The 17,771-nt window shown below is 36.9% G+C and overlaps 2 protein-coding genes across 3 annotated transcripts; one reads left to right on the top strand and one right to left on the bottom strand.

The window, feature by feature from the left end:
• Positions 1-362: 362 nt before the first annotated feature.
• Positions 363-7,850, top strand: LOC117420683 (HHIP-like protein 1). Of its 2 annotated transcripts, none has more exons than XM_034034217.3 (9): positions 363-1,099; positions 1,808-2,454; positions 2,684-2,827; positions 3,165-3,493; positions 3,630-3,756; positions 3,939-4,084; positions 4,491-4,572; positions 5,761-5,843; positions 6,417-7,850. In XM_034034217.3, exons 1-9 carry the CDS (start codon positions 806-808, stop codon positions 7,025-7,027), a joined length of 2,463 nt encoding a protein of 820 aa, XP_033890108.2. In that variant the 5' UTR covers positions 363-805; the 3' UTR covers positions 7,028-7,850. The 2 variants fall into 2 exon arrangements, with proteins under 2 accessions (XP_033890108.2, XP_058843791.1); XM_058987808.1 differs by lacking the exon at positions 363-1,099 and adding an exon at positions 1,309-1,428.
• LOC117420692 (cholesterol 24-hydroxylase-like) lies at positions 7,761-17,477 on the bottom strand. The gene is made up of 15 exons (XM_034034237.3): positions 17,251-17,477; positions 16,512-16,589; positions 15,333-15,414; positions 14,952-15,025; positions 13,747-13,833; positions 12,735-12,873; positions 12,464-12,577; positions 12,126-12,282; positions 10,602-10,664; positions 10,076-10,148; positions 9,701-9,785; positions 9,211-9,321; positions 8,737-8,825; positions 8,305-8,371; positions 7,761-8,209 (listed from the first exon to the last, which is right to left on the bottom strand). Exons 1-15 carry the CDS (start codon positions 17,397-17,399, stop codon positions 8,048-8,050), a joined length of 1,530 nt encoding a protein of 509 aa, XP_033890128.3. The 5' UTR covers positions 17,400-17,477; the 3' UTR covers positions 7,761-8,047.
• Positions 17,478-17,771: the final 294 nt, after the last annotated feature.

Below are 17,771 nucleotides of genomic sequence, written 5' to 3'. Positions count from 1 at the left end.
TTTAGGAGAATAGATAATGCGCGATGTCCACCTTTTCAATGGAATATCGTGATAATATATCATACATTCCCCAACTAACGCAAAAAAACTAACTGACTAGTACCATATTTTTGATGGCATATGGTGCATCCTGCTTTGGTGGAATGTCATGAGGGTTTAGTTATACTATAGTCGTTTCAGTTAAATGAGCGCAACGTGGAAATAACTTTTCCATATATATATATATATATATATATATATATATATATATATATATATATATATATGTTGCTTATTATCGAATTATTTTTCCTGTCGACTGTTCTCGGAATTAACTAAAACCTAGTTGTTCCGTCTATGTCCCGCCCTCTAATTTCCTGCTGAGGAGAGCGGACTGCTTTGATTATTAGGAATACCGTTTTTTCATCTTGTTTTCTGTCTGTCAGTAAAATGCTAAATTAAAATGTTGGTATAAAAAAAAGGTGCTAATATGCGCAGGGAAATCGCTATATGGTTTCTAAATAATAGCCTATGTAGAAAATGCACCCATGTAGAAAAAGTAGATCATCATCTGTAGTCAACATAACAAAAAAGGAAACACTGCAGGGCTGTTTTATTAAGGGTGTTTAGTGATCCAGTTCATGTTTACCACCAAAAACTGTACGATTAAAACTTGGGGCAAAGTGCATTACACAGCCGAGAAACCCGACGACGTGAGGTCAACCACATGTCTAGTTTATCCTGTCTCTCAGTTTACATACTTACTGTAAGCAGTGCACGTTCGGTGTATTGAAGTGCAGCAGTTTCTGTCTTAATAACAACAGTAATGCTCAACAGATATTGCAAGCAAGGGCGTGGCTGTCTTGGTCCGGTTTCTTTGGTCATTTTTGCTGTGATTTGGAGGATTACACCTGTGGTTCCGCACCCACAATGTTTGGATTTCAAGCCTCCGTTTCAGCCTCCGGAGGAACTTACTTTTTGTGTAATGTACAAGAACTTTGGCTGCTGTGATTCGGCTAAAGATCGGGAGTTGATGGACAAGTTCTATCGAATCATGGATAACTTCGACTACTATGGGTATGCGAAATGTGCTGGATACGTCCAAGATATTATTTGTCAGGTAAGAATAATTTGAAGCAGGAGCGGGGGCAAACTAGTTGGTGGTTTCTGCACCCGTAATGAAGCAACATGAAATGTAATATAGTTTAACGATGTAAACGAGACAGCAGCGTCATAAATCATAATAAAAAATGATAAAAAAAAAAAAAAAAAGCTTACATAAGGTTTGGGCATTACGTCATATAACTCCTCACTTGGCCCTCTTCAGGGCACAGTGGCAAACACTGCAAGTGTTGATACATTGCATTGAATTGGATTACCGTTTGTATAGTTTGGGGCAAGTCTTTTGACAAATGATAAAAGATCCAAAACATGGGGGTGTTTGTACAGGTATATTGAAACGTATAATATACTAACATTATATCTATTCAGAACTATTCAATTTGTAATACTTAAATGTGTAGTGGCTCATACGGTTGTTCATAATTAAAGTTTTTCTGCTCCATTTGTTTGGGGGGAAAAGCGGTCTCCTTTTAATTATGATTTAATTTCATTTTTAATGTAGAGTGAATAGAATGCTAATAATTAATATATTTTAAATGGAGAGGAAGGAATTATATTTTAATGTAAAACTAAATATAATTGAAAAAATAATTCATTTACATATTCCAAACTTTCATTTTGAAGTATCGTATCTGAATTGCATAGTTTACAATATTCAAAGTTGTCAAAACTGAATTCTCAGCTGCTTTTAAATGCCTATTTGAAGGAATGTTCTCCATTCGCTGCGCACCTATATGACGCTGAAGACTCCAGCACTCCTGTAAAGACTCTGCCAGGACTTTGTGGAGATTACTGCTCAGAATTCTGGCTGAAATGCAGGTCGACAATCACGCTCCTCACTGGAGACCTGCAGCTGGAGGAACTTGAGCAGGACCGTGACAGATTCTGTCAGTATCTACAGCTGGGTGATCCAGACTACTGCTATCCTCACCTGCTGGTCAACGAGCAGCTGACAAGGAACCTGGGGCGAGTCACAGCTAATTCTGAAGGCTGTCTCCAGCTGTGTCTGGAGGAGGTGGCGAATGGGCTTCGGAACCCGTTGGCCATGGTTCATGCCAATGATGGCACGCACAGATTCTTCATTGCAGAGCAGGTGGGCCTGGTGTGGACCTACCTTCCTGACCGCTCCAGATTAGCGAAGCCCTTCCTGAACATCTCTGCAGTCGTGCTCACCTCACCCTGGGAGGGGGACGAAAGGGGCTTCCTGGGGCTAGTCCTGCACCCGTATTTTAAGTTTAATGGCAAATTGTATGTCTATTATTCAGTGGAGGTGGATTTTGAAGAGAAGATAAGAATCAGTGAATTCAGAATATCAGCAAGTGACATGAATGCTGTGGACCACAGTTCGGAAAGGTGAGCATGTTTTCATTATATTAAACCAGCATTTAAACCAGCTATTTTTCGTTAGATTATATTTGCTTCATGTTTGTTAAATAGAACATTTATTTTAGGTTGTTAATATATACCAAAAGTTACCTTGGGTCCCAATTTAGCTAACAAGAGTTGCATGTATCTCTTGCTTGTCATTATTTATTCTGCTAAGAAATAAATAATTTACATTTTGCTCATGATTTTGACACAGGATTATTTTGGAGGTGGATGAACCATCATCAAATCATAACGGGGGACAGCTACTCTTTGCTGATGATGGATATTTATATATTTTCACTGGCGATGGTGGGATGGCTGGAGATCCTTTTGGAAAGTTTGGAAATTCTCAGAACAAGTAAGATTGCTTTATTTTGTTCACATGTTCAGTTTATGCCATTTTGTAATTCAAAATTAAAACCTGCATGCATTATTTAATACATTTAAGTAATACATTAATATTAGTTGTTCTTGAGTAATATTCTAAGTGTCCATGGCACTTTAAATAGTGTTGAAAGCAGCTGGCTCATGCAAACGTCAACAGTGTATACAATACAATTATACATATAATGAAATGCAGTATGTATTTTTTGTAAGGTAATTGTGGTCAGTTATTTTTTTGACAATAAAGGATTGATAAAAATAAGAGACACAAATACTGTATTCCTGTTTGTTTTGAATCTCCCTGCTTTCAGGTCAGCCTTGCTGGGTAAAGTGCTCCGAATTGATGTTGATAACAATGACCGGGGCCCGCTTTACACAATCCCTCCTGATAACCCCTTCATCCACGAACCCCAGGCCCGGCCTGAGGTTTATGCGTATGGTGTGCGTAACATGTGGAGGTGTTCTGTGGACCGCGGGGACCCTATCACCAGAGAGGGCAAAGGGAGGATTTTCTGTGGGGATGTCGGACAGAATAAATACGAGGAAGTGGACATCATTGAAAAGGGGAAGAATTATGGTTGGAGAGCAAAAGAAGGATTCTCCTGTTATGACAAAAAACTCTGTGCCAATAGCTCATTAGGTAAGCTATGTGTGAGAACTACAATATCGATCTGTCTCTATCTATCTGTCTATCTATCTAATACAATGTATTCATTTAACCTATCCAGATAATATGTGACATTAATCTATAAACAGCATTCATTCTTTCCTAACAGATGATGTTCTTCCCATATATGCCTATCCTCACAAAATGGGCAAATCAGTTACTGGGGGATATGTTTACAGAGGGTGCGAGTACCCTAACATGAACGGGATGTACATATTTGGAGACTTCATGAGTGGGTGAGGCCTTCAATATTCTTATTCCTTGCAACCTTAAGGCCTGACAGAACAGTTGGAACAAACACAGAACACACTTTTACAAAGATGACGTTTGATAAATTAACAAAGGTTAAAGGTGATGCTTCAGATGACAACTCCCCAGTGTATATTACTGAATATCGGTATGGTTTTGTCCTTTCCAGGCGTCTAATGATATTACAAGAGAACAAGCGGACAAGGCAGTGGGACTACAATGAAATCTGTATGGGGACTGGACAAACATGCATGTTCCCAGGATTGATCAATAACTATTATCAGTATATCATTTCCTTTGCTGAAGACGAGGCAGGTAATTGTACCCCTTGCAGCCATAAACATAAAGTAAAAGTGTTTATTTCTTTATTGTTTTACAATCTTAAAAATGAATTTGAGCAATCAGGTTTCTGTCTCCCAAACTCCCAATAGGTAACATTCACTTGTTACCTATTGGGAGTTTTATAGAAAGCTATTGGGGACTAATTATGTAACTTTTTCAGAACAGATTTAATAGGGGTTTGTTTTTGGCACCTAGTGGTTTAATTATACCTCAATGTGCATGCATAGCCATGGCAGGAAATAATCTGAACAATTGTATGTTTTCATGGTTTGAGGAAGAACACAGTGTTGGTTCATTTGTATTTAATTATTACCAGTTATTGATTAATTTGTTTTAATACAGATCCTTCTGATTTCCCTGTTTGCTTTCTTCTGTGCAGGAGAACTGTATTTCATGTCGACTGGAGTTCCTAGTGCAACATCGTATTCTGGTGTAGTGTACAAACTGGTAGATCCATCACGGTAAGGAACTATTCATGTTAAGAATGTTATTCATGTTATTTCCCAATATCTTAAGGACTGTGACAGCTTCAGTCTGGGCTGTTTTTCATCATACGAGTTAACATTGTGTTAATCCTGCAAATTCATTTGTATGAAATGTTCATTACAAATAAAAAGGTGACTTCATGCATTTAAAAAGGGTTTGTCTTTCACAACCCCACTGTGTGATGTGAAGAGGTCTGTTTGTTTATCCTGGCAATGTCATTACAGTTTCTAGCTTTTCAGACAACACGTGACAAGGAGAGCCGGCTTACTAAACTGTGCGAGACACAGAAACCAGCATAACATAATATTCTATATATAGCGGCACACATTGGAGTTTGAAACATTTAACCATCTGAAATACATTTTCTATACATTGCACCAAAAAGTGGTAGACAGAGTAAACTTGCTTGCTTCTGCAGACAACAGTGTGTCAATTGGCACATTTACTGGGTGTTTTTGACTAAACAAATCCTTGAAAACATTTAAACATATTCAAACTGTTACACTATTGTTCCATTTACAATTTTTCATATTAACCAGTATGAGCTTGTTCTTTTTGTAGCATCTCTCAAACCAATCATCAACATGTTTTCTTATATTTCAGCACAACATAAACAGTTTCAAGTAACCTCCAATAAATTGGCATTACTGGCATCAGAACAGGGACTGCTTGTGACATATTAACCAATGCACAGCCCTGTCTTGCATCTTTTACTTACCAAAATATTAACAAATAAAGTATTTTCAACTAACTTTCTATGCTCACACCAACTGCAGTCATTGCGTTGCGCAGTACATTATAAAATGGTGCTGCAGGGAATGAGTTATGGCATGCTAAGAGGGTCAAAACAGAGGAATGTACGTTAAAAAATCTACAAGATCTCCAAAGAAATGAACGCGTTAAACGCAGAAGTTAACTGTGATTAATTGATAACCCTACTATGTACAGTTTTTGTTTTTTATATACAAGTAGCTACTCCAGAAGAATTATTTTGCCATGGCTGCTATTTTCATTTTTTCTCAATATTCAGTTTTTTGGAGCTTGTGTAGGACAATTAATAATGAAGTCGGGCAACAACTTCTGTCAATGTTACACATTTTTTGGGAAGAAATATAGACTAAACTGGTCTGGTTCTAATTTTGTTTTCTTTCTTTTTTTTGTAGTCGTGCACCGCCAAGAAAATGTCACTACGACCCTCTACCAGTTAAAGTTAAAAGCAGACTCATAAACTTTGTGCCAAAGGAAAGTAAGTATGGCTTTTATTTATACCATGCTAAAAGCAACACTCTAATCCAACTGAGCATTTGCCATATAAAATGTTGAATTTCCCAAATTTAAAATAAACAAAACTGGTTTACATAATTGAGCACAACATTGTGATTATAATCGTATAACTCATTTTATTTCAGAATATATACAAGATATTATGCAAGTAAATGTTTTTTTAGGAAGCCTGGCAGGCAAACTTTATGTACCGAGAAATGCAAACTGGTGACCTGGATTTATTACTTGCTTAAAATGCTCCTTTAGTTGTTCTCATAATACAGGAAGGCACGTTCATATATACTGTTTCTCACTTTTAATGTTTATCATTTTTAAATCACATGAAATGAACTTTGCCCGCTTTTAATGGTGTACGAGATTTTGATCAGCATCTGCAGGAAAAACATAACGGATGTTAGACTCTCCCAGCAAGTTCGATCTGTTTTAAAATGTTGGTTTCAGGGGTTGCTTGAAATTTGAATAAAGTGATCCATGAGTCCAAATTATTGGCTGTAGTAGTTCAATTTGGTGAGAAGAGATGTGGTTTCTCTTGCAGAACTTGTAGTGGAGTCTCTGCCTAACAAGCGTCCAAAAGCTAAAGCCACCAAGGCACCTGTGAGACACCCTCCAAGGGCAACAGAGGCACCTCAGCCTGCAACCCCAGACTGGCTGGAGGAATTCATGCAGATTCTGAGGAACCAACAAGAAACGACAACAGCAACCCCAACAACCACAAAACCTGCAAAATCGAGGAAAGGAAGCCGAGAGAAGGGAAGGCAGGGGCGTAGAAGAAAAGGCCATCGCCAGTTAGAGTCAGCCATCCAGAACGGAACGCTGCGATTGGTGAATAAGGAGGGCATGCACAACCAAGGCAGGGTGGAGATCTACATTCAAAACGAATGGGGGACGGTCTGTGATGACCTTTGGAACATAAAGGCAGCGGCTGTGGTCTGTCGCCAGCTAGGGTTCCTTTATGTTGTTCGGGCTTCCAAGAAGGCACAGTTTGGAGAGGGCAAACACTTGAGAATTTTATTAGATGACGTGCAGTGTGAAGGGTATGAGGATAGCCTTTTGGATTGCAAGCACTCGGAAATAGGGATACACAACTGTGATCACCAAGAGGATGCAGGGGTTATATGTGGGAATGAAGAATATGGGGAATATTAGGGAGGCCAGGTATAGTTTAAACATGTAAAACCTCAATTTAGATATCTCTGGACATTGGTATGTACCTCTGTTCCTCAGTGTCGATCCTTGACACTTTACTGTGTCAATAATTCACATGTGATAACAAATTAAATAGCGTGAACTGAATTAATTTATACTTAATTCATATACCAGTATTAACCTCTGACTTTAATTGATCGTGAACAGGTATTCAAATGTAAAGTGCAGACTGTAAATCAATGTTATTGATTCCAATTACGGTCAATTCATATGCTTGATTTTTGTGACCACTTCTCAGGTAAGGATATGCAGGACTAATATCTTTATTATTTTCTTACAGTAATCTAGAAAGCATGCCTGTACCCTTTTTCAGAGTGGGAGTTCAGTCTCTATTGAGAAAGGAGTATAGCTTTGGCTACACGTTTATGTAATGAACAAGAATGCATGGCTATGTCAAACTCTATGCTAAACTAGTGCACTGCAGTATTTACAGACTTGTACTGAGGCATCTCAACATCACTTAGTGTCTCACCATGTACTATAGTAAGGTATGAGTTCTAAAGGGGCCCACTTAAAATTGAAGAGTCAATAGGCAAGTATGCAACATGAACAAGAATTCTGCCACCTTGTGGTAGTTCATGAGATATCTGATTGCAAATTTCTGTACTAGAGTTCAATCGATCACTAGCTTAAAACAGGTTCTTAGACAGGACAGAGAAAAGAGTACTGCTAGTTACAATCAGCATCCCTCTTTATTCATGATGACAAAAATGTAATTTCAGATTACAACCCTAATAATAAAAAAAAAAAAAATCCTCCCAGTCTCAATCAATTTCTAGATGCCAAAAAAAAAATACTATATTACTTAATAAAACGTTTTTTAAACTAGGACTGTGGTTTATTAACTCATTGATTTTATTAAAACACACAGCTGTCTTATCTTTGCATAGTATATATTTAGCATACACATTACAGATGATTTGTTGTAAATTGGTTCACCACATTCTGTATGTTTGAATTTTAAGTATTTCCCTTGCAATTAGTCACCCGAGACTTGACTGTGCACACCACTCCATCTCTGGGTCTCAGAGTTCCTGTGTCCATTATTTTAAACGTTTGTCCCGGAACCAGCAGAAAATCAAACCTTTGCAGCAGTTTTGCCATCACAACTTTTGCCTCCATCTATTAAGGAAAACAGACAAGAGTGAATCTCACAGTAAAGCCAATTCTGTCTACTGTACGATGTATTTTCCTTCTATATTGTTGAAAAATCTTACCTGAGAAAATGTTTGTCCAAGACACGAGCGATGACCCAATGTAAATGGAAAATAACAATAATATGGCCTAAAAATAAGACCAAACAATATGTTAACATTGTTAGCTTTTATGTTTAATACAAGAATTTCATAAAATAAAATATCATTTTCTCAACACTGATGAAACCACATGGGATTGTATTTCCAAAGGGTTTACTCCCGTCTTTAATTTAAAAACACACACCTGTTAATCGAGAATTAAACAACTAATACAAGGTCATTTGCTACATTGCCCATAGTGTCCAACTTGTGCTATTGTTGATATAATCATGCAATACTTCTGTGTGCCATCAACTGGACGACTTCAGGTGTTGATTCTGCCACTCCTGTCCAGTGTTTAAATGACTGGATCTAAAATAAGGTCATTAAAAAAGAGAGACAACAGAAACTTACTTTGGTGCATCTGGGTGAAATCTTTCTGGATCAAATTTCAGTGGATCTTTAAAAAACTTCTCCATCCTTCCCATGATGTAAGTGTTGACCTGTGCATTAATGCAAAATAAAAAATAAACCCAATAAGAGCACCCACAGTGTAAGGACATTTTATTTAAACAGTTTTAGCTCCTCTTCCTTTAAAAACATCAATAAATGACCTGAGAAAGGACTGGCCGGATTAAAGTTTGTGGTGCCAAAAAACCAAGTATTACAGACTTGAAAATTGAGAGATTAAACTAAATCCCTTTTTATAGACTATTTGACAATTAGGAGTATTGGAATAAGAAATTGTTAAATGGTTTACAGGTTTTATTTTAGCACCCCGTTTTTCTCCCTAATTGACGAGGTCCAGTTATGCCGATCTTTGCAGCAATGTATTGTAAGTGCATGGACGCCTCAAATAAATCCCAGTAGGATATAAATGCTGCTTACAGTGGCTGAGATTCCTCCAGGAATGTGTATCCCCTCGATGACGGTATCTTCAGGGATCCAGCGGGATGTGCCAGGTGCGGGGGGGTACATTCTCAGAGATTCCTTTAAAACCTGTCGGATAAAAAGTACTTGGTGCATGGTATTATTTATAGTATTTGTCACAATCACAGGCTAGTGGTGTGCTGATTTAGATGTTTTGCTCTGAAATAATAGTATCTGCTCTATTACTATTTTCTGACTAACTAACATAGGCCAATTATTTGAAAATTGATTTGAAAATATTAGCTAAAACCAAATATATTTTAGTGACCACAAATGTTAATCTGACAAGTTTCAGATACATGTAAAAAATAGGTTTACTTTCAGAAAGTTTAGTAAAAGGGATAGTTCTTCAGAGCAAATTTGTTGATGATTGAACTAAATCCTGTAAAGCTGCATAGTGCTGAACTCAATATACAGGTAGTAACTAATTATTACATGTGTTATTTACCTGGGATAAATATGTTAACTTGCCAAGGTCTTCGTAATCAATGTCCCGCTTTGAACCAATTACGTCATCAACTTCGACTCTTAGTCTGTAAGTTCAGTAAATATTGTTTTCCTTTAACAAGTTCAGAAATGTTGAATACATATTCTGCATGCTTATTAAGGTTGTCTCAGGAATAGGGGTTCCTTTATCTATCAGTGATCTAGCTAGCTAGAGAAAGTGGTGACATGACAGATGAGCTGTGTACATTTATGTCATCTTAAAATCAAGTACGGCCTCATTGTCATTAACATTCAAAATGTGTAGCTATCAGTAACATGGTGTGTGCAGACACTCTTCTTTTAAAATGTCTGGAACCTGGTATGAAAGGGCACTTACTTTTTTATTATCTCTGGTTGCCTGGTCAGTTCCATTATCGTGAATGACAGTTGATTAGCTGTCGTTTCCTGTCCTATGTATTTAAAAGGAACAGTTTTAAATCAGACCTACATAAAATTGATACACATTAGCTATGAACTTGAAAACTGTTCTCAGAAGTAAAATAAATTGTTCAACACTTTTCAGCCCTAATAAATAATGAGAAAGTATAAATATAGATTTACAGTAAATAAACGATGTGAAATTTACTTGTGAAGCAAGGTCACCAACCTTTTGCAGCATTACATTTAAACAAACCTTTATCTTTAAGACAACTATAAGGCCATTCTTATTTGCATGGGTCTGGACTGTGTTATGAATTCATTGATGTCTGTGCTTTATGGGACATTAATAAGAGATATGGTTCTTAATGTGCTTCCTCTGCACAAAACATGTTATTCTACAGGGACAGCATTGACTACATGTTAATGGATATGCTCCATATCAAACAACATTTTAACAAGGTGAAAGCTACATCTGTACTAACCTGCTATGAAGAAAGTAATGAAGTTGTCAAGCATTACTTCATCGTCATAGTCTCCTTCTTGTTCTAAAAAAATAGCAGAAGTTGCTGTTGACTTTAATAGAACTATTTTGTGAAGAGTAACACATTTCATTTCAAGCACCTGTATTTCAAAGTAAAAAAAAAACACCTTAGTTTTTGTATGGTGTATGAAATTTAAATATAGCAAATTGGCTTTCTCTTTTGTCATTTTCTTCATTCACCGTGGTATTCTGCAAGACAGTTGCATGTCTTAGTTTAGGAAGAAAAGCATTTTAATGCATTTTCCATTTGTACTTAATTATTGCTTTTTGTATACAGACATACAAAATTAATTCAACCAGTTTATTACCTCTGAATGACTCGTTCTTTTTTTGAACCCGATCTTGATGCAAAACACATGATGCTACTTCCATTTGTGCACTTAGTAACTTTGTACTATACTTAATAAACAACTCATTATCTAGCAGGTAATGACTGCTGTGTCAGGCATTAACGTTTAATTATAGTGACAACATAAGTGACAAAAAGAAAGAATGACTTACTTTTAAACTAAATCTGGTGTTATTACTGCTTTTAAAACATGAGAACTGCCCCTTGCCCCACATTGCATCTGTAGCACTGTGTAAAGTAATGATTCTTTATTCTCACCCTGCAGTGTAAGTTCAAACTTTGCACATTTATATTACAGTACAGGTTTTGATAGTGGTTTAATAGACGGTTCAATGTGATAAACCTTTGCCCATTAAGGTGTGTGGGCGTGAAATAACTGTTTGCAAAACAACTGTTGATTGCTCAAATACTGGTTGTATTTCTGCCCAGTTCCAAAGGCTGAAAGGGCTTTATCAGGACCCACTCTGTCTCCAGCTTGTATCTGCCTTACCAGTAATCTGGGCTTGTGAAATAAAGAATTCTATTCATGTGACGGTATCCTCCAATATTTCCACTGATAGTTGTCATGGTAGTATCTGATAAGTCTGAACTCAAACATATGTTTTTCATTTTGTAAAGATCCTAGTTAATTATGGTTTCTATTTCTATTTTTTTGTTTTGTACGATTGCTTGTTTTGGATTATTGCTTAACAATGTAACATCATCAATGCAGGTCCTTCCCACCCCCCGCCCCCATAGTCTAGATAAACCTACAAGAACAATGACGGATGATTCAGTTTAATGGTTAACTAACATCATCATTTGAATTAGTTGTCTTTTTGTGTATTTTCACTACTTGTCTGGTTCAATTAAGTTGAACTTAGTTCAACTTAATTGTTCATCTTCAGTGTTACTTGATTTTGTCTATGCAGAAAGTCACCTAGTGGGGTGAGCATAAACTGGAGGTAGGGGATAAAAGGGTTATTTATGTATGGATAAATTCTGATCCATTCTTACACTATGCATTGTATCATGATACATGATCAGAAGGAGCCCATAGCTTACTTGTAGTCCAGCAAATCATTCTCCAGTAATGAGTGCATGTGATTTATAGTTGTGGTCTTTTAACTGATTTACCAGCGCTCTTCAGAATCTGTGTTAGGATGTCATCTGGCACCTCCTCCCCATTCTTGACGGCTCTCTTTCTCTTTTCAATGCACTCTTTTCCAGTTTTACGAAGCAGTTCTGCAGAATCTTCCACCTCTTTCACAAACTTCCAGTGCCAAGGCATGTACTGTTGAAAAAGTGTTCTGTTTAATAGCAGGATTTTAGGATTGAGACTAAATAAAAATTTAGACTTATGAAACAAAATTAGTTTATTCTATAGGGTGATGCAAAACTTGTTGCCATAGCTTTGTGCAAGTGCCAAAGTTTACACATATCATTTTTTTTACTCACCAGGTTCCATATCTTACCATCATATACGGATTTTGAATATATTGTGTCATTCCTTTCAAACATGTGGATATAGCATGTGGAAAAGGAGTCTCACTCTCATCCAGCAAATTCAAATCCATTCCAAAAGCTACCTGTACAGAACAATTAAGCAAATGAGTAGTGTACAGTCTTAATTTCACCAGTTTAATAAATCTACTTTGCTTTGTGTCTGCGGTAGACACAGTCTCACAAAACATAGTTTTTAAAAGCAACATTCATTAAATACAACCCATAATTCGCCTAGCTCACTTTAGCAATGACGTCAAGGGTCACACAGTTGACCATGAAGTGCATGCTGACAGGAGTTTGACTCTCAGTTTTCTCCTCGAGTTTCTCCATTAGACATTCAGCCTTTTCATTAAAAACTCCCATCATACCCTTCAGGTACCTGTCAAGTTGAGATCAGAGATGATTTCACTCTTCGAATGAAAAGAAAACAGAAATGGCTTGTTTCACAGACCCTAATTAACGCTAATCCTGGACTACCTATTTTTAATTTAGGTAAGGTAGTCCAAGATTATTTTTTATCGTGGTTTGTGAAAGAAGTTGTAAAAGTTAATGGTGTTAAAAAAAACATATCCAAGAGTTGCAGGCTGGTTTGAACTGTGAATGTAATACAAATATAATTTAATAACTATAATATTTTGTTGTTTGCTTCTGGTATTTACTAGGGTCCCAAATGATCATAAACCCAGGCTTTTACAGAATAATTGGCCACAGCAGCAATAAAACAGTGTATAAGTGTGTTGCTGAACTACTATTGGCAGTGTATCAGACTTGTAACAAACTATGAACATGGTAACAACACTTCATGGCAAGGCTATTTGTGGAAGCAAATTCTGTGATAAAGCTAAAAATAATAGAGGCCCACCCTCAAGTACTCAGCATGTTTATAATACCAAATCATACCATGCTTATCATAACAAATGCCTGCTCTGAAAGTTCTGTTCTTCAAACATGAAACCATTATGTACATCTAGTAGACAAACTGGAGTCTAAACACAAATATACTACTAGATGTTTGCCACCTGGCATGATATGTGACTACATGCACGTAAAGTACAATAGTCAGGCTGCCAGGTCCTAGAAATACATAGCACGAAGAGTTATCAAGGGCTTCATTCATAAAGCATTATCATGCTGTTAAATGTATAGGACTTATCATTTGTAAATGAGGCCCCATATGTCTTCATTATGAATGAGTGGTGCTATGGAACTACTACAATAACCTTTGGTCTGCAAAATAAAATTAAAAACGTGCATTCGGCTGAAGGCAGGGTCCATAATTCTACGCTGTTTGTACCAATGGTCATCATCAGGATCAGTCAGGAGTCCCTTTCCAAGAAATCTATAAAAAAGAAACCTTTCAAATTAATTGATGTTTTTTTTTTTTTTTCTCTCTGCGAGTTCTGCCTATATATTTTAGCAATACATAACTAGAAAGTTTAATTCAAAGGTTCAAATGTTATATTTTTTATGTTTTGTATCAAATTCTAACTGGTTCATAAAACATATATTGGCTGATTATTTTAAGGTGAATGTCAGTGTTTCTCTTAAAAGAATGTGAAATTCTAATTTTCTGCACAAGCCTTGTGCATTTGTAGAAAAGCATGCAAAAAGTTTTTTTGACCACTTTTCTGTCTTTCAGTGAACTGCATCTTCTTTTAATGTTTTGATTTCATAAACTAGGTGATGAGATTTGTGTGTCTGTCAAACAGTCTTGCACTTTCTGCTTGATGGGTCTGTTACAGATAAAAGGGGATTCTGGCCTTTGTGTAATTGAAGCATAATACATTTTGAAAAATAGATTAAGTGTGGGTTTTTACAAAATATTATATCCAGGATATTAAACCTCTTTACGTCAGACTTGAAAATATTGTTTAGCCAATTTGAGTGTTACATTTACACTTGCTCAATCATGTTGTGGAAACAGCTCAATTACCCTGAGTTCTCCACTGGAAAGAGATCATGTTCAAAGCCTAAAAATAAGCAGGTTCTCGCACTGTGAAGAACTCAACTTGAATAATAATGATATTCACCACATTGACTAAAATATAGTTTATGTGGCCAATTTTTATGTCATGTGCAATCCCTTCATAGTTTTTAGCATCTAATTTGTTGCTTAAAATGAAACAAATGCGTACATGCTGACTCATAATCCTAACCAAATAAATGTAAATGCCATTAAAATAAAATGTGCAAACTAAAATTAACAAAATATTTTCTTAGGAAGTATATATGTATATACTCAGCACCTGCACAGTACAATGGGTGACATCCACATCCTGGTGTCTCAGAAACTTACAGTATGAAGGTATGTTAGACCTCACCTTTACCTGTTTCCAAACCTATTCAGGGAAGCTCAGTCCCCAGGTTTTCAGACTTGTACATCAGGACATTTGTGTAAGTCTGTACATGCTACTGTGTCTGTTTCTTTAGCAGGCAATAATGATAGAGACTACCTACCTTTTACCAAACAAATTAAACAGAAGATTATAGGTGTATGGATCCTTGGGATACTTTGGAGACATCAGATACTCCTGTACAGAAGAGCACATTTTATTTTTATTTTTTTAGCATCTGAATCATTGAGGCCTGTAAACTACACACAGTATAATAGACTGTTATCTGGGCACCAAACTGGTGATGAACCTCAACTCCTGGTAGAGACATTTTAGGACAGACTAGGTCCATACAATCTTCTGAAACCGCTGTCTACAATAGAAACTGCCCAAGGATATAAGAGCTATCTTTCACATACTAATAGATCTTTCACATACTAATAGAGCAGTCTGCAGTTATCTTTTCAAGACCTCCAGGTCTAAACAGAATTTTGGTCAACTTCACCTTAACAGCATCCGGACTACTGACAACCAACATCACTCTATGAAGAACATTCACACGATACACAGGTCCATATGTTTCAGTCCTAGAAAAAATGTTACTCAGTTTAGTTTGGGAAGTTAAAAATGACAATTGCTCGCACAATAACCACGGAAAACTTTTGGTTCACTTCAGAAGTATAATGGCCATTTGTCACAATGATTGATGTTATTATTTATTTATTAAATTTAGTGTGCCTGTAAGAGGGTGAAATAAAAAGCGAAAACAAGCTGTAAACAAAACTACAAAGAAAAGTGTTGCTTTAAGCAGGGTTTTGCAGCCTCCGCTGGCGTGTGAGGCACGGTGAACACTGACGCTCTTCTGTTCGCTCAGTATACTTTTATGGGGTTGCCCAGATCCTCCTGAGCTCAAATATGTAGCGTCCCAGGGACTGTATTTTTACCAAAATGGGAATGTAAACAAACTTAATTTGAGCTGCTGTCTTCCTCAGCCGCCTTCACTGCCTTTAGGTAGTCTCTACTGTCTGTCGCATGCTGCTTCAGGCACCGGCAGTTTCTTTCTTTCTTTCTTTCTTTCTTTCTTTCTTTCTTTTTTCTAGTACGTAGACTTTCGCTCTCTGTGTTTAGTTTAGTTCTCCTACCAGGTCTTCCGCTCAATGCTGTCCTGCTATGGGCAAGCCAAGGAACAGGAGAGCATCATTTTTATGGTGTCGATCATCCGTCCCGCCCTCGCACCCCCCCCCCCCCCCACTCCCCCCCCCCCCCAAGACCCGCACCGCAACCAATCAAAGAGGTCTGAGCAATACACCCTCGCGGTCGCTTGTTCATCTTCAATCCTTCTAATAGGTATGTGTGTTGCACAGATGAGGCACCAGTTCAATTTGGCATGGTCATGGCTAGCTCCAGATAATAGGTGGGTATTTGACTTTTTTAAAATGTTAACAGTGCTTGGGTAGTCTAATACCCACTATCAGAAGAGACACTACTTAGTATACTTGAAAATATTAGGTTTTAATAACCTTCACAGCTAGATATATATTTTTCCAGAGGATTGCATGCTTTATGTTTATTATTTGGGCAAACAGCTGTTGCTTATTTAGTTGTTAAAGAATACTCTTCTTTTTTTTTTTACAATCTGTAGAGTAGAACCGTTGCATTGTGCATACTCTGCACTGCTACTTACCATTCTAAGAACTTGTCATGTACCACCTTGTATCCCTCCATTGCCTTATTCAAAGCGGGACCATGCCCCAGTAGAAAACTGCAGGTGAACATTAATACATATTTTCCATTACTGTAATGAATAACAGCACAGAAAAAAACAAAAACATCTGAAGCATAGGACAAGTGTTACTATGTATGCAAACTTTCTATAATAACCAAACTATGACCAGGTGAGCTTAACCAAAAGCAGGCTTTTAATTTATTTTAAAGATAATATCCTTAAGGAATAGAAAGAAGACACGCGTTGAATTGACAACACAGAACTGGCAGAAGCCACAGGTGTCGTTGTCCATCCATCAACAGTCCAAAGCACCCCTGACCATTGTTCCATTGTCCAATTTCTGTGTTCTTGTGCATATTTTAGACTTTTAGTCTTGTTCCCCTTTCTTAACAGAGGTATTCTTACTGCAAGACATCCTTTAAGTGCTGATTTCAAGAGTGACCTTTGTACTGTTGATTTGAATTGTCAGTATGTAAGAAACGCTGTGATAAGAGACAATACGCGACACAATACGTAACATACCGGTAATGCGTTTCTTGTAAACTTTGCAGGGTGTTCTGTAACATTTTAGCGTAGTAGTAGTAGTAGTAGTAGTAGTAGTAGTACGATAAATCATGTGTTGGTTCCCCGCTGTATTAACAATAGTATTTCAGTGAGCTTTACATACCTGAAAAGCTATATCATGTAATTAACGTACCTATCTCTGGGAGGTCCGGGTATATGATCAAACTTCATGTGAATGTATTGCACATAGAGGCAATAAGCTGCAAAACTGCCAAGTAGCAGCAACGACACAAGGAGACAAGCACAGCCAGCAAATTGAACCACAATATACAAGACTGACATGTTTCCCCCAACAAGTTTCCCTGCCACTGTGCCTCCACTGCAGTCTTTTCTAATCTCAGTAAAGCCAGGGAAGGGAGTTCCAAATTCAGCCAACAATAGTACATAAGTGCAGGGCAGCGGCTAGAAAAAAAAAAAGATACTGTATTTTGAATACTGCCACCAGCAGGTGAGCATTATTATTATTATTATTATTATTATTATTATTATTATTATTATTATTATTATTATTATTATTATTATTATTATTATTTTATAAAATGTACTATATATGTTTTGTCTGTATATACACATACGGATCAGATTACCCCTTTTCTACAAATGGTATATAAAGCTGCTGTGTCCCACAATCAGGTTCATTTTTATACAATACAC

This window comes from Acipenser ruthenus, chromosome 15 (genome assembly GCF_902713425.1).
Source record: "Acipenser ruthenus chromosome 15, fAciRut3.2 maternal haplotype, whole genome shotgun sequence".
Lineage (NCBI taxonomy): Eukaryota > Metazoa > Chordata > Actinopteri > Acipenseriformes > Acipenseridae > Acipenser > Acipenser ruthenus.
This window is presented reverse-complemented; position numbering and strand designations above follow the sequence as displayed.

What these genes read in the sequence shown, in the direction of transcription:
- LOC117420683 (XM_034034217.3), top strand. Translation starts at nt 806, where the DNA reads ATGCTCAACAGATATTGCAAGCAAGGGCGTGGCTGTCTTGGTCCGGTT. An exon ending in CTGTGCCAATAGCTCATTAG is followed by an intron (nt 3,494 to 3,629) that starts GTAAGCTATGTG and finishes CTTTCCTAACAG; the next exon opens with ATGATGTTCTTCCCATATAT. An exon ending in AAACTGGTAGATCCATCACG is followed by an intron (nt 4,573 to 5,760) that starts GTAAGGAACTAT and finishes TTTTTTTTGTAG; the next exon opens with TCGTGCACCGCCAAGAAAAT.
- LOC117420692 (XM_034034237.3), bottom strand. Translation starts at nt 17,399, where the DNA reads ATGTCAGTCTTGTATATTGTGGTTCAATTTGCTGGCTGTGCTTGTCTC. An exon ending in ACAGATTCTGAAGAGCGCTG is followed by an intron (nt 10,665 to 12,125) that starts GTAAATCAGTTA and finishes CTATTTTTTTAG; the next exon opens with AACAAGAAGGAGACTATGAC. An exon ending in CATTACTTTCTTCATAGCAG is followed by an intron (nt 10,149 to 10,601) that starts GTTAGTACAGAT and finishes TTAAATACATAG; the next exon opens with GACAGGAAACGACAGCTAAT.